General features: G+C 35.7%; 1 protein-coding gene across 6 annotated transcripts in view; it reads left to right on the top strand.

Moving 5' to 3' along the window:
* The window catches only part of YLPM1 (YLP motif containing 1), a 59,269-nt gene extending 37,205 nt beyond the window's left edge, over positions 1-22,064 (top strand). Inside the window, exons 8-21 of one of the 6 annotated variants that reach the window (XM_019733491.2) lie at positions 110-202; positions 429-624; positions 2,395-2,513; positions 3,405-3,559; positions 6,017-6,079; positions 6,372-6,491; positions 6,730-6,906; positions 6,993-7,076; positions 7,351-7,434; positions 9,640-9,720; positions 12,890-12,941; positions 17,911-18,041; positions 21,135-21,316; positions 21,652-22,064. In XM_019733491.2, the coding sequence (XP_019589050.2) occupies positions 110-202; positions 429-624; positions 2,395-2,513; positions 3,405-3,559; positions 6,017-6,079; positions 6,372-6,491; positions 6,730-6,906; positions 6,993-7,076; positions 7,351-7,434; positions 9,640-9,720; positions 12,890-12,941; positions 17,911-18,041; positions 21,135-21,281 (1,502 nt within the window). In that variant the 3' untranslated portion in view covers positions 21,282-21,316; positions 21,652-22,064. Of the gene's footprint in view, positions 1-109; positions 203-428; positions 625-2,394; positions 2,514-3,404; positions 3,560-6,016; positions 6,080-6,371; positions 6,492-6,729; positions 6,907-6,992; positions 7,077-7,350; positions 7,435-9,639; positions 9,721-12,889; positions 12,942-16,030; positions 16,187-17,910; positions 18,042-21,134; positions 21,317-21,651 lie in introns of those variants that run through there. The other 5 variants (XM_019733492.2, XM_074327205.1, XR_012494592.1 and 2 more) reach the window with 5 other exon arrangements.
* Positions 22,065-22,864: the final 800 nt, after the last annotated feature.

Here is a 22,864-nt window from a genome sequence, read left to right as displayed (position 1 = left end):
AGGAACAGTGGCATATTTGTGTTTGGGATTCTAAAGGAATTGTTAGCTTCAGCTTCGTCTTTCTGAAGCTTCACCCTTACAGTGCTTTATCCCTGATTTTGTTTACTAGACATAGCCACTAATAAAGTTGAACAGATACCCTATGGAGAAAGAATAACTCTGCGCCCAGATCCACTACCTGAAAGATCAACTTTTGAGACAGGTAGGAGTCCCAGAGAGATCAGTATTTTTAAATCTTTTAAGACTAAATTATCATATGATTTTCCCTTTGGTAAGATTATCTGGGCCTCCTTTTAGTATAGTTAAAAGATTCATAAATTGAAATTAGGGCAACAATTTGTACTAGTTCTAAAGTTAGATTTGTACTTTTTTGCTTTTATTTCAGAAAAAGGAATGTAGTTCTTATTTTGTACTAATTGTTTTTGTAGAGCATGCAGGCCAACGCGATCGTTATGACAGAGACAGAGACCGTGAACCTTATTTTGATCGTCAAAGTAATGTCATGGCAGATCATCGAGATTTCAAACGGGATCGGGAGACACATAGAGACCGAGACCGGGATCGTGGTGTCATTGACTATGACCGGGATCGATTTGACAGAGAACGCCGACCTCGAGATGATAGGTATGCTCTGAAAAATACCTTTGCTAGGTGTGCAAATCACCATATACTTAAGTTCAGCAAAAGTCAGTGTATCTAAAGAAAATTTACTAAATGACATATGAGGTGTGGCAATTAAGTTCGTGAACTTGCCACCATGCACTTACATTGGCAGCACTGTACAAACAGCTCGGTAAGGTTTCATAGCCTTGGTATATCAGTGTCTCACAGCTGTGTTCGTGTCAGTGTGTGGGGGTGTCTTGCTGAGTGGCGTTCATTATTGTTGTTGCATGTTTTTATGTGCCGTCAGGGGAATGTCTGAGCTTGAATTAGAGCAACGAACAAACATTAAATGTCTTGTTAAACTTGGCAAGTGTGGAAGTAAAATCAGGGTCATGTTAGTCCAAGTTTATGGGGATAATGCCATGAAGAAAATGGCAGTGTACAAATGGATTAAACTTTTTTATGAGGGGAGAGAACGCGTCACTGATGAAGAGCAGTCAGGGCTTCCAGTAACGAGCAGAACTGACAAAAACATTGCAAAAATTCGTCGAATTGTGCGTCAAAATTGTCAGCTGATTGTGAGAAGCATAGCAGACCAAGTAAACATCGATAGAGAAACTGTTAGGAAAATCTTAACTGAAAATCTTAAATGAGAAAGGTGTGTGTAAAAATGGTCCAGAAGGAGCTCACCAATGAACAAAAGCAAAAGAGAGTCAAAGTTTACCAAGACCTTTGGGAGAGGCAAGACAATGTTTTGGGCCTTGTTATCACTGGTGATGAAACATGGGTGGACCAATATGACCCTGAAACAAAGTGTCAAAGTGCACAATGGAAGTCAGCCAATTCTCCACGACCAAAAAAGTTCCATCAGTCCAAGTCAAGAGTCAAAACCATGTTGCTAACCTTTTTTAATATCAGAGTGATTATCCATTATGAATTTGTATCAACTGGACAAACAGTTAACCAAGTTTACTATTTGGAAGTGCTGAAAAGGCTGCGTGTAAAAGTTAGACAACCTGAACGTTTCATCAACAGTTCATGGCTCTTGTATCACAACAATGCACCAGCTCACACAGCACTGTCTGTGAGGGAGTTTTGAGCCAATAAACAACTGTATTGGAACACGCTCCCTACTCACCTGATCTGGCCCCCAGTGACTTCTTTCTTTACCCGGAGATAAAGGAAATATTGAAAGGAAGACATTTTGATGACATTCAGGACATCAAGGGTAATACAATGACAGCTCTGATGGCCATTCCAGAAAAAGAGTTCCAAAATTGCTTTGAAGGTGGACTAGGCGCTGGCATCAGTGCATAGCTTCCCAAGGGGAGTACTTCAAAGGTGACTGTAGTGATATTCAGCAATGAGGTATGTAGCACTTTTGCTAGGATGAGTTCGCAAACTTAATTGTCAGACCTCATATTCTCGTGTATAATTTGGAGAAGGAAGAGCAGTTCTGGACCAATTTTCAGGAAACAGTACTTGAGTTTTGCCAGCTTGAATTCCAGAGAATTAAACGGGAGAAGGAGATAGCCAGAAAGGAAAGGAAATAGAATTGTCAATAAAGGTGCAGCCATTACTTAATTAGTAGACAATTTGTTTTTGCAATTTGTGAGCTCTTTATATGTGTGTATGCAAGGTAGATCTAAATGGAAAAGCAAAATAAAAATACAAATATTGATTATAAGTAACTACTCAGGGAAAATTAAGCGTAAAATGGTGTTGTATTATAAGATAGAGACCTCCAGTTATTTTTTATTTACCAAACCATTTCTTGTTAACACCTTCTAGGACTCAGTCATATCGAGACAAAAAAGACCATTCCTCATCCAGAAGAGGGGGGTTTGATAGGCCATCCTATGACCGAAAGTCTGACCGACCAGCCTATGAAGGACCATCCATGTTTGGAGGTAGAGCAATGCTTTATTAACTGTAAGAGTGTTGAGAATGTAAATAACAGGAAATGTTTTCTGTTGTAGCTATTAGATACGGATTTAAACTTTCAGAGTAAAATGCACTCACAGATTTCTCAGAGATGGCAACATTATCAAAAATAGCAATGTAATTAATGAAATAAAACAAATTGCTTTTTTATATTATTAAAGAAATTTTGGAAAATAGAGACAAAATCACTTATAATCCCACCACCCACCAAATCATAGCTATTATAATTTTATATATTTCCTTTCATTCCCTCTTCACATACCTATTAATGAAGTTGCAATCAAAGTATAAATACAGTTTCTTTATCATTCTTGTTCCCATTGATATTGTACCGTATATGTTTTTCCATATCGAAACCTATTAATGCTCTACGATATTTTATTGAGTGGATAAAATATAAGACTTATTGTTGGATATTTAAGTTGCTTTTAGTTTTTCACTACTATAAATTACACTAGAAACTCATAACCTATTTATAAGAATAAGCTTTCCTAAGCTGGTGACTCTTGTTCTTAAAACTGTAAAGCAAAAGTTACAGACTGTAAGTCATACTTGGGGCTATCCAGCAAAGTATATGTTATTTTTCTGTGTCCTATTGCTTAACTTTTTCCTAAATTTAATACAAACAAGGATGAATTTAATATTTTTCAAAACATTTCTGTTTGCCTGAAATCATACCTAAGTCTTTTCATTTTCTTGATTTCAATAGATTTACGTTACTTACACTTTCTCTAATTAAGGTTAAAAGTGGACCCCAAATCATTATGAATTATATTACGTTAGGATGAATGAAGAGAGTTAAAATTTTAAATTATTATTATATAAATAGTAATTTTGTTCAACTGCTGGAATCCTAGGAGAAAGAAGAACTTACCCAGAGGAGCGAATGCCCCTGCCAGCTCCTTCACTAAGCCACCAGCCACCTCCAGCTCCACGGGTTGAGAAGAAGCCTGAATCTAAGAATGTGGACGATATTTTGAAACCACCTGGCAGAGAGAGTAGACCTGAGAGAGTGAGTCCTATGTAGTTGATTAGTTTTCTTGTGCATCAGAAGCTGATAAGAGGTCTTTTTAATATCCTGAACAGAATTTCTCTACATTTCTGTGACATACAGATTCAAAGTATCTTGCCATCTCCAAATCATCATATAACCTCATAAATTTCCTACCCTATAGAATCTAAAAAGGTTAGAGCTTAATTGCTTGGAAAAGAAGATGTTGAAACTTTAGAGAATAATTTATAAGAGCTCAATTAATTGCATTTTTGAGAGAGTAAAAGTAGATTTGGTCTTATGTGAAACAAAAAGAGGGAGAATTAGGAGACTTGATTAGCTTAGGCTTATTTTCCTACTGACCTCCAGATGTATAAATTGTTAAACTTATGTTGCAGAATAATTAGATTCCATTTCAGTAAACTCATAGTGGAGATTTCCATCAGATATTTTGACTCCATATATGTATGTATATAAGTCGTTTTAAAATCTGTTTCATCTATTATTAGTATAGCTACTCTAGCGTTTCTATGGTTTCTGTTTGCATGATAAATCTTTTTCCATCCTTTTACCTTTTACTCTTGATCTGTTTGTGTCTTTGAATCTAAAGTATGTCTCCTATAGACAACATATGTTGGATCATGTTTTTTTATGCAGTCTGACAATTTCTGCCTTTTAACTGGATTATTTAATTCATTCACATTTAATGTTATTGATATAGTTCGCTTAGTTCCATTTTTGGATTGTTCAATTGAATAGAAACTCAGTTTATTATTGCATATTGATCTTATATCCTGCAACATTGTTGAACTCATTTATTAGTTCTAATAGATTTTTAGTGGATTCCTTAGGATTTTCTGTATACAAGATCATGTCATCTGCAGATAGAAGTGGTTTTACTTCTTCATTTTCAATCTGAATGCCTTTTATTTCTTTTTCTTGCCTATTTGCCCTGGATAGAATCTCCAGTACAGTGTTAAATAGATGTAATGAGAATAGGCATCCTTGTTTTATTCCTGATCTTAGGCAGAAAACTTTGTCTTTCACCATTAAGTATGATGTTAGCTGTGGGTTTTCAATAGATGCCCTTTATCAGGTTGAGAAGGTTGCCTACCATTCCTACTTTGTTGAATGTTTTTATCATGAAAGGATGTTGTATTTTATTGAATGTTTTTTGTTGTTGTTGAATGAGATTTTTGTTTTTTATTGTATGTGATTTTATTCTGTTGTATATGATTTTTGTTTTTTATTCTGTTGATATGATGTATTACATTAATTGCTTTTCAGATGTTAATTTAAATCCCTGGTTGAAATCTACTTGGTCGTGGTGTGTAATTCTTTTTATATGTTGCTGAATTCAGTTTGTTAATATTTTGTTGAGGATTTTTGCATTCATAGTCATAAGAGAGATCTGTAGTTTTCTTGTGATATCTTTGTCTGGTTTTGGTATCGGGGTATCTGCTTGATTTGAAATGCTGGCCTCCTAAAATGAGTTAGGAATTATTCCTTCCTCTTCTGTTTTTTGGAAGAGTTTGTGAAGAGTTGGTATTAATTCTTCTTTAAATATTTGTTAGAATTCTGTGATATAGCCGTCTGAGCCTGGGCTTTTAGCTTTTATTTTTTGATTACTAATTCAATCTCTTCACTTGTCATGGGTCCATTCAAATTGTCTATTTCTTCTTGAGTTAGTTTCAGTAGTCTGTATCTTTCTAGGGATTTGTCCATTTTGTCTAAGTTATCTAATTTGTTGGCATACATTTGTTCATAGTATTCCTTTATAATCCTTTATTTCTGTAAGGTTGGTAGTCATGTCCTCTCATTTATGATTCTAATAATTTGAGTCTTCTCTCTTTTTTTTTCTTAGTCAGTCTAGCTAAAGGTTTGTCAATTTTGTTCATCTTTTCAATGAACCAGCTTTTGGTTCCATTGATTTTCTTTATTTTTCTGTTCTCTATTTTATTAACGTCTCTTCTAATATTTGGTATTGCCTTCGTTTTCATTGCTTTAGGTTTAATTTGTTCATCTTTTTCTATCTTAAGGTTGAAGGTTATTGTTTTGAGATCTTTATAATTTTATAACTATAATTTCCTTAAATTAGACATTTATAACTATAATTTCCTTATAAGCACTGCTTTAGCTGCATCCCATAAATTTTGATATGTTGTGTCTTCATTTTTTTATATTTCAAAGTATTTTCTGATTTTTCTTTTGATTTCTTCCTTGACCCATTGGTTATTTAGGAATATGGTGTTTAATTTCCGAATACTTGTGAATTTCCCAAATTTTTTCTATTAATTTCTGATTTTATTCCATTATGGTCAGAGGTATAGTTTGTATTATTCCTATCCTTTCAAATTTATTAAGGTTGGCTTCATGATATATATCATGTGGTCTGTTCCTGGAGAATGATAGATCATTGTTAACAGTAAGATTTCATTGTAAAAAAAATCTTCTAATTATTTTTTCATTGTGTTTCAGATTGTTGTTATAATGAGAGGATTGCCTGGCAGTGGAAAGACACATGTTGCAAAACTTATTCGAGTGAGTATGGGAAAGCCAACGAATCAGTTACTGTTGTTAGCCCCTAGCCTTTTTATTCTTAGCAAGCAGCAAAATACAGATATTTCCCATTTGATCCATTCTAGTTGGTCCATGTGGTAGATGCTGTCTCATATAAATTTTGATCTGCTTAGACAAACATTTTTGCTTCTGCTTAATTTGAAACCACCAGAAGATTGCATTATTATTTAGCCAAGAGAAAGAACTTTAGTGTGAACATTCATTAATTTATTCTATAACTTCTCTTCTGCTTTCTTGATGATATGATTCTTAGGATAAAGAGGTAGAATTTGGAGGACCTGCACCCAGAGTTCTAAGCCTGGATGATTATTTCATCACTGAAGTGGAAAAAGAAGAAAAAGATCCAGATTCTGGGAAGAAAGTGAAAAAGAAGGTGTGGTATATTTCTCTCAGATTATATCCTCATTCGTCAACAACAGTGAAAGAAAAATGTGTTCAGAAAGACATAGGGCTTTTTTTGAGGACAAAGAATTCTCGTTTTTTAAAAAACAAAGTTTAGTACTCAGGTGTAGTATGACTACAAAGTCATCTCTCTCCAGATGCTAACAGGGAAGAGGTTTAGGATGATGCTTCGCTTTTGCTAACTCCATATCTCTCTGGGGGGATCGTAGGTAATGGAATATGAATATGAAGCTGAGATGGAGGAGACCTATCGCACCAGCATGTTCAAAACTTTCAAAAAGACTCTGGATGATGGCTTTTTCCCCTTCATCATCCTGGATGCCATCAATGACCAAGTTCGACATTTTGACCAGTTTTGGAGTGCAGCAAAAACCAAGGGATTTGAGGTATAGACTTAAAAATGTTTAGAGTACATTGTGTTATCATGTAAGTGCTGCATTTGTTTGCGTAATCATTATTCATTCTTTCTTAGGTGTATTTGGCTGAAATGAGTGTAGATAACCAGACTTGTGGCAAGAGAAATATTCATGGAAGAAAGCTTAAAGAAATAAATAAGGTGATTTTTGGAAACATAGTAGGTGTTGCATTCTAAATTTCATTTAGGCTGTATTATCACTGTTGTCTGAAAGTTCTTTTTATCCCCTTTACTTTCAAAATATCTTTTCTATCTACTTTAGTAAATGTTTCTTATCCTTTGTATCTAAGTAAAAGAGGTGGCCTAGCTTTGCCTGGAACTAGCCTGTTAGACTTTACAGAATTAATTAACTTGTATTGGATGCTCACTTGGTCTTTGTTTGAGTAGAGATAAGTTGACCTGAATCTCTCTATAGATGGCTGATCACTGGGAAACTGCACCTCGTCATATGATGCGTCTGGACATTCGTTCTTTGCTGCAAGATGCTGCTATTGAAGAGGTGAGTGTCCTTTGGCTCAAGGGCAGTGCATAAATGACCTTTTTTTTTTTTTAACTTTCTTTTACTTTGAAAAGTGTTTAAACTAAGAAAAGTTGCATGAATAGTCTTAAGAATACCTGTATAACTTTCATTGAGATTCACCAATTAATACTTTGTAATATTATTCTCTATATAGATAAAATCCCCCCCTTCCTCTTTTTTCTCCTCCTTCTTCTTATTATTACTATTGTTATCACTATTTTTGTGGAACCTTTGAGAGTTAAGTTGCAGACCTCATAGCCTATCACCCCTAAATATTTCAATGGGTATCCCAGGAACAGGGGCATTCTCTTCAAAAACTAGAAGTCTCGATGACCAAATTCAGGAAATTTAACATTGATAAAATGCTATACTGAGTAGTATAAATTTCCTGAATTATCTCATACAGTCCATATTCAGATTTTACCAGTTATTCCCATAATTGCTTTATAGCAATTTTTTAAAATCCAGGATCCAGTCCTTTAATATAAAAAGTAGTTTCTCAGCCACATCATTGTTACGAAAGGCAAAGAATTTTTGAAGGTTATAGGCCAGTTTTGTAGTCTGCCCCTCAATTTGGGTTTGTCTGATTGTTTTCACATTATTAGTTTTAGGTCAAACATTAGCAAGAATACTATATAAGTGATGTGTGTCTCCGTGCATCATATCAGGAGCCAGATGGTGTCAATTTTTTTCATTATTGGTGATTTAAATGTCGATCACTTGGTTCACGTGGAATCCATCAAATTTTTCTACCTGTCTGTTTTTCTTTGTAATAAATAATCTGTAGGGAGATACTTTGAAATTGTTAATATTCTGTTCCCCCAACAAATTTTTATCCATTGATAATTCTTGCCTAAATTAATTATTAATTTGGTGGAAGTAAATCTTTATCATGGAAAAGGAAAGATTTTTCTCTTATAATCAGTTGTGTACTTCTGTTTTGTTCGACCTCCTGCTATGAATGAGCGTTATCTATACTCAATGTTGTCATTATATTTCTATGTGATTTTACCTCCATGCCATTCCTCAACCCATTTCCTTCTGGCTTCTGCCCCAGCCATTCTCCAGAGACTCTCTCACCAAAGATTTTCATGACAGTGGACAATTCTCACTTCTCCTGCTGCTTAATTTTGCAGCCACATATGACATAATTGACCCTGTTCACCTTCTTGAAAACATTTTTCTCTTGACTTCTATGATTCCACCTTCTCCTGGTTTTCCTCTGGTCTCTCTGGCCCATTCCTTTTTGGTCTTCTTTGCTGGCTTCTCTTGCTATCCAACCCTTAAATGTTGGTGTTCTATAGGGCTGTATCTATCCTAGGCTCTATTTTTACTTTGCACGTTCTACTGGTAGTTTGGATTGCCACTTATGTGCCCTTAATAGTAAGTTGTAAAGACCAGAATCCATTTTATTAGTATTTTAATTATATCTGAGTGGAGATGATTTTTATCATTCTACCATTATTTTCCCAATTTTCTACCAAAAAACATATATTACCTTAGTACACCTCAAATTCAACCTATCCAGTATGTAATTCATCTAAACCTGTTCCTTTTTTAGTTAGTATTCTCTATATTAGTAATTAGACCCACCAATCACTTTGGTGCTGAAATCTTGACTTTTTACTTTACATTATCCTTGACTCTTTATTGTCAGTTATACCAACACTTGACCCTATCCCTCCACCAAGTCATCAGTCTACAAGTGTTTTCACTTTGACCTTATAAATACCTCTCTAATCCATCTACTCTCTATTTGCATTGCTGCCATCCTGGACCAAGCTTCTGTCGTCTCACTTTTCATTGTACCCTTTCTTACATTTTGAAATTTGAATCATATATATGTTTTACTTAATTGGAATACTAGCTAAAGGTTTTAAAAAGAAATCCTAGTAATTCATAGGCATTCAAAACATAACCATCAACTTAGGATAGATCATTATACTTAACTTCATAGGAATCTGTAAACATAGATATCCCAGGAAAAGGAAAGGCAGAAATATCATTCTGCGTTTTATCTGTTCTGTTTCAAAGTTTAGGTAGTTAAAAATTACTTAGTATGTAACAGTGCTGTCTTGCTCTGGGCAACTGTGCTCATTTCATATCTCAATGAGGGACTCAACATTTTCCTAAATGTTAACTCCATCTTTTTTTATTATTATTATGATTATTGGGGTGGTGTAGGTAGAGATGGAAGATTTTGATGCAAATATCGAAGAACAGAAGGAAGAAAAGAAAGATGCAGAGGAAGAGGAAAACGAACTGGTAGGAGACAGACCAACCACTTTGAACAAAATGTCTCTTTATTAAAATTCTTAGGGGTTTAAATTCAGATCTATGGTCAGATTATTCTGTCGCTATAAACCTTAATGGTAAAAGTTTCCATAATCATCTTCAAGGAGACTTTTGGATACTTTTTATTTTTCCCCTGACCAAAAGAACCCTCTACTGCGTTGTTACGTGAAAATTTTAATAATGCTAAGAATCTTACCCTTGTACTCGCTCATCTATTTGTGGGTGGCTTTAGGGAAGTATACTTTTTAAGAAAATCAATTACATTTGAAAGGGTGTTCTTACATTCCAGCAGATATGTGGTATAGCCTACCCAACATATGCATAATTGTCTCTTTGCTACAAGATCTCACAATTGAGTTTCTGTCAACTGAGGCAGAAGAACTTATTGAATGAGGAGGCAGAGGGTTGCCACAGACTGCTGGATTTGTTCTTCTGCGTTTTAGGAAAATAATTTGATGTGTAGGCAATCAATGCATTCTGCCTAGGCTGATTAGAGGCTTGCGTAGTGTGAGTTCCAAGTTCCCGTGTACCTACTGTAAATGCTTTTGATCACACCTCCTAGATATGTTTGCCTTACCCTGTCATTCATGAATATGCGACCTATAGAATTATATTACTTTTCAGTGTTTGCCAAATGAGGTACAAAGATTAGCAATGCCATGAAATACTGTTGCTTTTATAATTCAGAATATTATTCGGTTTGTTTACTATTTCAGCCTTTGCTACAGCTGCTTCTCATATTATTCTGAAAATGTACAAAGTGAGAACCCTGATTCCTACTCCCCTAGAGAATACAGAGTCTTTAAGAAGTGGTCCCATTAAACCCATGTATGAGAGGACTATGGATAGCAACTGTGTGTTTATATAGAGATGGTGTCAACCTCTACATTCCTAGATTTCTTATATGGATTAAAAAATAAGCTTTAAAGTTAATGTCATTTGAATCTCAGTATGTTTTCTTCTTTCTTTGAACAAGGTATTTTTCTTAATTAAGTTGTATTTTGACATCTATGACCTAAAATGTAAGCAGGAAATTCACTAAAAGGTCCACGCTGTTCTGGAACATAGCTAATGACCTCTTTAGCTGCTTGCAGCGTGTGTTCTGGAAAGTGATCATGTGAGAAGTCTATATATATATATATATATATATGTGTGTGTGTGTGTATATATATATATATAGTTAGCTTTCTGAAGCTCTGTCTTCCTTTTGTGGATATTTCAGTTCAGGATTTGATTCATAATATGACTTACTTAGGTATAGGTCAAAACTTAGAACTTTCTATTGAGTGCATTTTTATTTTAAAAAATAAAACACACTGTAATACTATATTTTTATATCAGAAACATGGCAAGGAAGCCTTAGAACTCTACCCTGCTGGACTATCTCTTTTCTTTCCAAGTGGCTTTCCATTTTAAGCGGCGAGAAGGTGATGTCGTTTTAAGTAAGAACAGGGTAGTTCCAGCAGGGGTAGATTAACATGCTCGTTTCGCTTATCTTTGTTATAAAACTGCTCTTAACCCAGTCAAAATGCGGAATCCAGATCTTCTACTATTGGGTTCTATTCCAAGAGTAAAAGATTCTTGGAGAATTTTAACCACAGGGTTAAGAGCAAGTCTCATGTCATTCAGACCATTTAATGCAATTCTCAGTAAACTTTGCATTTTCTACTCTGTACTGATTACTACAGCTGGGTGAAAGCCAAGCTTTTCTTGGTTAAGAGACTCGTTTTGGGAAACATTGGTTTGATAGTTTGCCTTCATTGGTGCTTCAGTGAACCTGGTAGATATGACTCAAAATTTATAATTATTCTAGGGATGCTTAAGGTTTTCAGATGATTTTTGAAGTATAACTTGTACAAATTTCATCAATACTTAACTTTCAGCACCATCACTTCAGCATAGCTTTGTCTTGGTTTGTTCTCAAAATGTATTTGAAAAAGATGGTATTAATTTATAACCTGAAATACTACCTAATGAGTTGAAATTGAATTATTAGTCTGGCTGAAATACTAGAAATGTATAAGACCTATAGGTTTCCTGGAAGAATGATAATGCTCTACTAAACTCTTGTACAGAAGCTATTGTTGTGAAATGTTCAACATACTTTCCAACTTACCTGTGTGTCAGTCTGTTCTATGACCTTGAACATTGCCAATAGTAGAGACACAGTGATTCTTAAAAGGAGATCCTGACACCTGTGATGAATCTGTTCTACATAATAAATCCTAGTCTTGAAGTTCTGTATGTTAGGGTCTAATAGAGTCCAAATAAAAGAAAAGGGGAATCATAGTAAGTTACATGGAAAAAGCATACACTTGCCAGGTGAATAAACTGAAAGGATTACTACATAGTTAAATAGGTACATTGGGAAATTTGAAAATCTTTTGGGACTTCATTTGAAATGAATTACCCAGTTATTTTATTAAATAAGATGCAAATTGCCTGTGGCGATGTCTGGTTTTTCATGTAATAGGAAAATATAATTTTAAAAGACATCAGAAATAATAAACAGTTTCCAACTAATGAAAAAGAAATGCTCTGAAACAGATTCAGTTAAATTAGCCTTTGTAAGATCTAACTAGTAAATGGATTGAGTCACTTTAAAATGAAGTTGAACTTCAGACTTGTTCAGTGATACCAAGCTTTCTCCTTTCTTTTGAGTATTTGCAATTATGCTAGACTATAAAGTAACTGTCTTGAAAAATACTCTTTGGACCTCATGGCTACTACTATCACTTGAGAATAGCAGTTGAATTAGAAAAGAACCTAGCTAGTATTATAAATCCTCTGCTACTCTGAATGATATTAATGTTAGCACAGTAACTACCGTACATTCTTACCATATTTACTATACAGCTGTTGTTCAGACTACAATTGTGTGTCTTGAACTGTAGCTGCCTCCAAGCGCCTTCATACTATTCTGAAGTGACTACTCTGAAATCTGGGCTGTGAAGTTTGGTGAATTTGATAATTCAGTTTCTTCAAAGATAATGAGACTTTGTTTTCCCTAGGGATATATTTATAACTAGTGAGTGGAAACTGAATCCATTCCCAGTTTTAATGCTTTTCCAGTTCAAAAGTGATATGCATGTATGTGTCTCTTTCTAACCCTTCGAGCTTCTTTCTGTGTACGATTTAGGGTTACATTCCGAAAAGCAAATGGGAGATGGACACATCTGAGGCAAAGCTAGGTGGGTATTTCCTTTTTCCTGTTTTTATATGTGATACCTGATGGTAATGGTCATAGATCTTTCTGCTGTAAGAACAAATTTCCCAAAATTTCTGCTTAAATTAAGATTTTTGGCCTACCTTACATCCTTGGTCTATTTTGTTAGCTTTCAAGTTAACTAGTCATATCTTGTGACAAAGTGAAAGAAGGGTATTTTAAAAGAACTACCTTCAATACCACTTAAAGTTTTTAGAGTAAGCAGAAATATGTGGTAAATTTAGTAATAAAATACCGTCACTTCTAAAATCCTTTCTTTTATATTAATTAGAAATGTCGGTGCCAATGAGATTTCTGCTTTTCTAAAAGAATATTTAACTGCAGTCCAAAGTTGAACTGGAATATGAATACTTTGGGTAGTAGTAGTACCACTAATAATAAATATTGAAGCTTAAAATTCAATTAAAAGGCAGTTATTTTCCTTGTAAAATAAATTAAGAGTTTCTGGGTAGAGGGTGATAGATACATAATTCAGGTTTCTGAGGAGGCTGCTTATAAGATTCCATTTATATTTTCCTTCAACTTGTCTTTAGTGCCAGATTACAAGGTAAACTGGTTAATGTGATTGTCTAAATCAAAAATTGGAGTTGCTTACTATGAGGTTATCTGTCAAGCAGAAAATCATACATGTCCAATGGATTTTTTCCCAATATTTCATGGTAATACTGCAAAACATTTTTTCAGTTTTTTTGTTTTTGTTTTTACCTCACTTAAAACCATTTAACATGTGGATTTAGATATATTAATAAATAATTTAAGAAAATGTGACAAGGACTTTTTGAGAAGATTGACCTTACATATATATATATGAAATGTGGCTGTTGGTCCCTGCGTTTCTCTTCCTGGTACCATGCAGTTATTCCAGAACTGAAGTATCCATCTAAATATCTTAAATTCAGAGAACAGATTTCAGTCACTCAGCTGCTTTACTGTTCGGCACCCATTATCTGTGTTCCTGATGTCCTAGATGTGCATTTTATACATAGTCACATAGGCTATGCCTTTATTTTGCCCAATTGATCATGTTGGCAATTGATACTGACCAGGTCCTATGTTAAAATATAGTTCTGTAAACTGTAGTATTATTATATTATTGGGATAGGTGCTTTGTTGTAAAGTCTAGAATGTTTTTCTAGTGTGTCTCCTGGAAAAATTATATATGGTTACTGACATATTTTTCTACTAGTCTTCCCTCTGTGGGAAATCTTCATGACCAACTATCTCCTAAACTTTTAAAGCATTTATAAGTGTTTAAATGCAATTAAATATGTAGTAAAATAATATCAACTCACTTTTAATGATAATGCTTTAGATCTGCTTATTTTGACATTAGATTAAGAATGTTTGAAGTTCTGTACTTTTAGGATAACCTGAAAGATCATGTCCCTCTTTTCTGGTTCTCTAAATAGTGATTATCTTTTGGGGCAAAGAGAGATCATAAAGAGACAAAGGGGTTGCAAAAGTGACAAATAATGTAGCTGCACATATAACCAGAGGCCTTACGTAATATATGATCTAGGGTAATGCTTTTTTAAACTTGAGCCTGTTTTCTGTTTTCCTTCCTAATTTTTAAAGAGAAAGGAAAATGGAATTTAGTTGTGATTACTCAAGAAAAGATGCCGTTAATCTTGGTATTGATTTCGGGGGGAAAAAAAAAATCTGGCCTATCTACCATTTGCTTCTCAGGAAATGCATTTTGTACAAATTCAGTACATTTTAAAAACAGAATGTTGCACAATGAATTCCAGAAATGGATTTGTTAAGTAAACCATTTCAGTGAAAGGCACTGAAGATCTAATAATGAATCTAGAAAATAAATTCTAACGTGTTTGCAGTTGGGTTTTTATTTATTTTTAATAAGAGTGACACTGATGTTTCGTATAATGACTTGCATCTGGCACCACTGTGTTCGTGAGAGCTAATCCTCCTCTGGAGACAGGCAAATTGAATGTGAGCATTCTTGAAAGTACTTGCTTCTTTGAGGTTGGTTCATGCAGCCAACTGAGACGATTCTTCTCTAAAATAGGATCATCATATGAGAAGTAGCCTATTTATGTTGCCTTCCTTATCATAACAAATTCAGTAGATTTGATTACCAGGTCCAATTTATTTTTCTGAGTACTTTACTGACATTCTTAAGTTACTTTTGCTGACATGATTGTGCTGGATGGAAACATAGTAAGCTTTAGCAATGCCACACATTGCGCCAGAAGGGCTGAGTCGGTAACGGAGGAATTTTGATTCACAAATGAGTCTGCCAATGAGAAAATACTCACTTACCTATAATCTTTCAAAGAGTGGGTTAAATCTCATTGCAGATTCTTGATCTGTGTTCATTTTGTTAAGTACAATATACAGTTCATTCAGCCTATGTTTGAGTGTTAAATTAGAAGTGCTGTAATTTTCAGAACTGGCCTGAGCTGCATCTGGCATGGGTGTCATGGAGTTGTTGTAGACTGTGTGTGGCCCCCCTTCAGTCGCACCTGACTAACCCTTCCCAGCTGGGACCCAAGCACCCTAATGCAAGGGTGGGTGTTATATGCCACATCGGATACTGGGATTCAGCATTGAAGCTACTTAAATCCAATCACATGCTTTAGGTTTCTCCATATCAAGTCCTTTTGCTTTTCTCATCTCTGTCGTTTGTCTCTGCTTATGAGTTATTGTGTATTGACCTTCTACATCTCAGGGAGTTTCATCTCTTCCCAGTTGGAACACAGTTATTATTTGTATAGCACATACCCTTGTATGTTCACGATGGACACATTTTCAGAAATACAATTTATGTTTAGCAAATACATTAATGTGTCTAAAAAAATGTTTCTGCTATGCGTTAGTAATATATACTGTTTTGAAAATACGGTAAAATTCTGGGACCGGCCAAGTTGGGTATTTAAACCTTCATCTTCATCTTAAAACTTCATGTTTTGAAACTTAAGCCTCTAAAAATCATGAGTATGAGTGTGTTGGACACCAGTCGTCTTCTGTAACTAACACCCCAGGTTCCTCTTCCTTCACCTTACGCCATACATCTCTGTGTGTTTGGGTTTCCAGGATGCCATGTGGAAGAGGTATGAACCTTTCTTCAGCCCCAAAAAGGAAAACTAAACATGTTGTGCACAATGAAATGTCAGATTATACGTTACAAACAAGGGTGTTCAGACTAGGAATACATGCTCTGCTAAATTTCTGTTGCAAATATGGGACTCCTGGTCTGTAACTCTTGTCATATACCCCGTGTCTGAGGAAAAGTTACTGCATTTTCCACACTGCCCTTCTGCATTGTTGCCTGGCCATGCTCTATTCTTGGAATTGAAATATGATGTTTTCCTTTGAAGTATGTTAATGTCAAAGTTGATGTTGTTAGTTGGGAAATCTTTTAAAGTTTATTTAATAAGTGCATTGGAGCTTCCTACTCTTCGATAATACTGTTCACTCTTGAGCTGAGAACAGTTTTATTGTTTGTGGGACTCCATTTCTACTGCCATATCCTGTGCCCCTGTGTAATCAAAGGGTTACTTCTTTAAGATCCTTTATAATATGGCCTGTCATACGCATGTAGATAGAACCATTTGGTATAGCATGTGATTTACAGAGGAGATTAGGAGACTGTTTCTGTTGAACGCATGCATCCATGTCAAAATTTTTCCAAAGTGATACGATAAAAATTTCTTGAGTTTTGTAAAGTACTATAGTGTGGGGGAGGGTTTTAGGAAATAAAAGCTTTGCTAATTATGCAAAATCTTATCGGTTTTTGTAGCCTGTATGGTATGGTACAGTTAGTTGTGTGTGCAACTTTTACATTTAAAACAAATTCACCCTCTCTCCGTTGTGCTTTTTGTATCAAGTTCTGCTTCCGTTGTACTTTTCGTATCAAGTTCTCTCCAACTTGGTGCCTCAAAGATTTCTATTATATATACTCTGCACCCTTTATGGAGTTCAATGAAGTGTAGTTAATTGTTTCTGAAGTTTTTAGGTTTTCCTTTATTGACCTGCTTAATAGTGTGTTTATATAGCTATAGATGATTCAAAAGTTTAGTGCTTCAATGTAACTAAAAATATCTGTAACTCATAACATTTCACCTGTAGAATTCAAATCAGTATTAACAATCAATAAAAAAGACCCATTTTTATCACGTGTTCTTCTTAAAGACCCCTAAACTCGTATCTCATAATTTCTGAACTGACAATCCCTGTTCATTTAGTTGATTACAGTTTTAGGCTCTTGGAAAGCCTAGTCCCCTCAGATTGAGGATTCAAAAAGAAAATTCAGACCTGGTCACTTTGGCTGACTAGCCCTTAGCCTTAGAATGGTCAACATCACTTCACAGTATAACCAAAGAAAGTGGTGATTTGTACAGTCAACTTACTCATAAACATTAACTCATGGTGAATCTTCCCACAGAGGTCAAAATCCCAAGAAACTGTTCATCTAAAAACCTTTTAAAACATTAACTTGGCTCATTAAGTTCTTGGTACTACCAGCTTTTCATATGACACCGTGCGTGTCACACATGATTGCAGATCAGACGGGTGCTGTTAATATTGTGTTACAGAAAAAGAATGGAAGAAACTGTTTTTAGAAAAACCCAACTCTGCGTTTTCCTTCAAACCATGAGAGCTGATGTGTGGTTTGAGGGGTGGAGGGCAAGGAGGCCAGGAGACAAGTGCCTTTTCTTGCTCTGCCCGTATTTGTAACTTAAACCAACATCGTAACGTAGTGGCTGCCAATATGAACACCAAATAAGCACTGGAAATCATACAGAACTTGATATTATCTCAGCTGAGAAGAGAGTTTGGATCTGCAAGTGATGCTGCTCTCAAAACTGTGGATGTGCCCTCTGACCGTGTTCCAGCCTTCTTTTCCCTTGTTTGTGTGTTGTGTGCAAACTCACACTCTTCCTTAATGCTGCGGCTCTGTGTTTGTCCCTCAGACAAGTTGGATGGCTTGAGAACTGGTACTAAAAGGAAACGTGACTGGGAGGCAATTGCCAGCAGAATGGAGGATTATCTTCAGCTCCCTGATGATTATGATACTCGCGCTTCTGAGCCTGGGAAGAAGAGGGTAAGAGACTTTGTCAATAACTGCCAATGGATGAAGGGCCTGTTCAGGCATCTGGTTTTAGAAAGGTATAGACATAATATATGGTGATGGGAAGAGAACTGACTCTGGGTGGTGAACACACAATGTGAGATATATAATGTATTACAGAATTGTATGCCTGAAATCTATGTAACTTTACTAACAATTGTCACCCCAATAAACTTTAATTAAAAAAAAAGTTATAGACAGATAAGCATATGAATGTTCTTTTTAGAGTGATTTAAGTTTATACTATATCATACTACATATCAGAAAAGTGAGTCAGACCCCACAAATTGTGTGATCAAAATATACAAATAACTTAAAAATGGAGAACTGAACCTCACATGGCTAGCATGTTGTCAACCTTAAAGGAGTTTGGAGTGGCCACTTGTGCCATATTGTCACGGAGCAAAAGAGCCAGGTACAGAGTAGAGTGTTAAAGAGAATCTGTGGGACTTCTTAATGGATGAGATGTGGAGGGTCCAGGAGTGAATGTAAATGTTCCATGTGTTTGGTGCCATTTACTGAGTTAGAGAAGACGGAGGGAGCCATAAGTTTGAGAGTGAAAAATTAGAAGTTCAATGAGGAACCAATTAAGTTAGAAATGGTAATAGGACTCAGGATTCCAAAATTTAGAAGTTTACATAGGTAAATGTTTCAGGAAGTAAAGGATAGTCTTAAATGATATAGAGTAAACAAGTAAATTGGAAGCAGAGAAATAACCATTGAATTTGGCCACGTGGCAATCATTGCTGATTGATCAACAATCAGTCAAGTTTTCTTAGAGAGTTGAAGGACAGACGCCAGTTTGGAGCAGACTGAGGAAGGAATAGGAAATGAATAAATACAGGCTTCACATATAGACAACTTTTTGAAGAAGCTTTGCTATGAAAGGAAGCAGAGAAATGAAGTTGGATAGGTCTTCCACATAGATGTCAAATTCAGCAAAAATGGTATTTGTGTATATCCTTTAAAACAAACTTAACAAAACAAAAGGGATCGTATTATATATGATCTGCATAAGCTTTTTCAGCTAATCTGTCTTGATCTTTATAAGTATATACAGACCTACTTAAGTGGCTTCCTAGTGTGCCGTTGTTTGGTGTACAATCAGTTATTTATCCAGTCTCTTATTGGTGGATAACTATGCTGTTTCCATTTTATTACTAATATAAATACTATGGTGAAAATTATGGTGTATGTCTTGGCATCTTTTTGAAAGCGATCTATAATCCCTGGGGTGGATTTTTAGCACTAAAGCTGCAAGCTCATAGAATATGATTTATCATTCCTGACAGATATTGTGAGATTGCTTTCCAGAAAGGTTACATCTATTTATACACCCACATGTAAGTAAATGCCTATTTTTCTGCACTTGCCCCCACAGTGCTGTTATCAAAAACATTTGACAATCTGAGAGGTGAAAAAAAGATCTCATTTTACATTTCTTTAATTAATGAGGTTATGTATCATTATCTTTATGCACCATTGCTTTTTTATGAATTTCCTCAGTACTTTATTAGTAAAAGAACACTTACTATAAGAAAATACAAAAGCCAGTAAAACGTCATTACAGTGGATACCATCAGAGAACTCCAGGTTTCAAAGCTCTTTCACATACTTGACAGTCCCTAGGCCCACCTTTGTGTAGCCGGAGGAGATGGGGAAGGGAGATCTGATTAGCGACCTTTAGGTGCCCAGCTCCACCCAGGGATGACTTTTATTGATACCTCTCATTCCAGTTTTAAGGTTGGTTCAACAGAAGTAAAAATAGCTCTTCCTTGGGAATAATATTTTGGTGTAGTTCTGGTGACGACAAATAATCTCAAATGAGAAATATTTTGCCCTAGATTTTTTTTTTTTTTTTTTTTTTTACTCAACTGTCATCCTCTTCAGTAAGGAATGTGTGATCCCATGTAATTTACTCTGTAAAATGGGTGAGCACGTCCTAGTTCTTTAAAGTGGCTCCACTCTAACTCTCCTCCCTGCCGCACACCCTCATTTCACATAGTTTTAACCCTCAAACCACTCACCAAAATCAACATCAGAGCACCAGGAGAAGCTACAGGTGGCAAGGAATGCGGAATTCATTACCCTTTCCTTTCCTGGGTGCTCTGGATTTCTATAACTCAGCTTTTTACAAATATCATGTGGGTTCCTGAGATTAACTTCCACCATAAAAAAAGGTCATTCTGTAGAGTTGGTCATACTAGAATTTTACCAGAATGGTTAGGTTTTAAAATATAATTTATTTTTTTAAAGTTTCACTTGCTTTGTTGGGTATAAAATTGTAACTCAGGTATACTTATAATTTGTGTTTCTGTAATGACTGGAAGGTGAACATTTCCCTTGTTTTGTTTTAGAAATATTCATTTTAGAAATATTTTTAGTGACAATAGGTGAAATATATCTCAAACCTTTCAGTCAAGATTTTGCTGTACTATAACATTTTTCTTTACGGTTTAAGATAAATGGCAAAAAAAAAAAAGTGTAAATCTCAATAAGAGTACCTATATGTAGATTAGCAGGGTACACTGACATTTAAGAAGCCATTTCTAGCTGAAAGTTGTTCGGTAGGCACTGCCCAGAAATGCCGCAGGAGAGTAGACAGGGCCACATTCAGAGGGCCCTGTGTGTTTGGATTTTATTCTGTAGGTAAGGGAAGGATTTAAAACAGATGAGAGTCACTACTGTATTTTAAGGAGAGCATTCTGGCAGAATGAATTGGACGAAGTGAGAATTCAGATAGGAAGACTAGGTAGAGGTTAGTGCTTTACTTCAGGTAAAAAATGAGGTCATTGAACTAAAAAGGAGTGACAGAGGACATGGAGGGGACAGGACTGAGCTGAGAGCTGCGGGAGCTGGAATGGCGAAGGCTTGGTGGTGGACTTGAGAGTTTTCTTTCTGTAACTTAAGATATATGCCTTTCTCTAATTCTCCCAGTTAATTTCTAATTTTTCAACTCCTGGTTTCATATTAGTTATCCTACCTCTTAAGACTATCCATAGAAGGAAGAGGCCCTATGCATACTTATTTTTTCTAAAGCCCAGCCTAATGCTGTGTTCTTTTTAGGTGAGATGGGCAGACCTGGAGGAAAAGAAGGATGCAGATAGGAAAAGGGCCATAGGTTTTGTGGTCGGACAGACTGATTGGGAGAAGATCACAGATGAAAGTGGTCACCTGGCTGAAAAAGCCCTCAATCGAACCAAATATATATGACTTAGTTTTTGAACGGAGTCAATTGTTCCTCTAAGGTAAGGGTCCATAGTCACATTAGTAACCTACTGTGTGGTTGTTTGGAAGGGTTTGAGATAAAGAAGGCAGTATGCTTTGTTAAAAATGCTTCGTTTTCTATATTATTTTCTGGTTCTAAACGAATAAGTGTGTGCTAGTTGCCAATACTTATAATACAGTTGATATTGGGAAAGGAAGCAATTTTCTACAAACCTGGCTCACTTATAAAAATACAAGACTTGAGGAAAGGATGGATTCTGTAGATTTGCGAAGGAATGGAGTCATGAGATATTAAGGTCTACTGAATTGTCTGCCCGTTCTTTCCTGGCGTGACAGCCTTTTCTTTTCTTTCCAGGTGGTTCGGTTTGAGGTGATCTGAAGCCAAGACCTCATGGAGCTTCATTGTGTGTCACCTTGCTTCCACGTTTCAGTTTTTGTTTTGTTTCTACTGCTTTAGTTTTTTAAAGTTCTCCAGTGTCCCCAAGAGGTATTAGAATCTTGCTGTACCCAAGCAAGACACAATTTTTTTAAAAAACTATTTTGGGGAGGGAGGGAGTGATAGCTTAACTGCTGAAGCCAGGTGGGGATCTGCTGACGGATTCCAACAGAAAACATTTTCTCCACTGTACAATGTCACGGACTATCTCTATCATCATTGCTTTGTGGCTGTTCTTGTTTTTTACTGTATGTAACTGGTAGCTGATTGTACTAGGATTAAAAACAATAAACATCATGATAAAGCCGATGAGATTCATGGGCTATACAGCATGGGCCCCTTGCTCTTGTTTTCTTAATTTCATTTTTATTGTTTTTTTTATATGGTGTGTTGTAATCGCATGCTAGCTGAACATCCCAAAACTTCTTTCTCATTGATCATTATATAGCTCAGTGATTCCATAGCGCATGTTGTAACACAGGTCTCAGTGATGTTCAAAACACTCATCTTTGTTTTATTGCTGATTTCTTCTCTATCTTTGTATCTTAAAGAAGACTAGTAGAGACAATTGCAAATACTCATCAGTTCCCTGGAGCACATCTATTCTGTAACATGATGTTTTATTTTTTTGATCTCTCTGTTCCTCTCTTCTTTCCTTCCTTTTTTTACGTTCTCCCTTTGTGCTGTTACGTTTTGATTTTCCCCTGCTCTCACTTTGACTCCATGATGGACAGAGCTAATGTACTCCATGGAACTAAGGAGCTTGTTGCCTTAGTACTGAACTTGAACTGTTGATTTTTTAATCCAGGTTGCAGAGAAGGCGTATAGAGATGCAGAGCGCTCTGGCAGGCAGCCTTTAAGCCGTTCAGGTTCTCAGGTTCTTGCCAGATTGCTCGTTATTGGAAAGCATGGCCTTCTGCAAAGTATTTCCTTTCTTGTGGATAGTTCCAGGTAGAACCCAGAAACATACAGAGCTAAAGCCCAAATATCATTCCTATTTAAAAACAGAAAAGGAGCTCTTTTCCCTTTTTCATTCTGCAAAGAAAACAATGTTATTTTCTAGCAAGAGAAGACAGAGACGAGCCTTCTTCCTTCAGACGTCACTTGTACTTTGGAATCCAACTCAGCAAGT

The sequence above is a fragment of the Rhinolophus sinicus genome, linkage group LG03 (assembly GCF_036562045.2).
Source record: "Rhinolophus sinicus isolate RSC01 linkage group LG03, ASM3656204v1, whole genome shotgun sequence".
Taxonomy (NCBI): Eukaryota; Metazoa; Chordata; class Mammalia; order Chiroptera; family Rhinolophidae; genus Rhinolophus; species Rhinolophus sinicus.
Note: the sequence above shows the minus strand (reverse complement) of the source record. Positions and strands in the feature narration are given on the sequence as shown.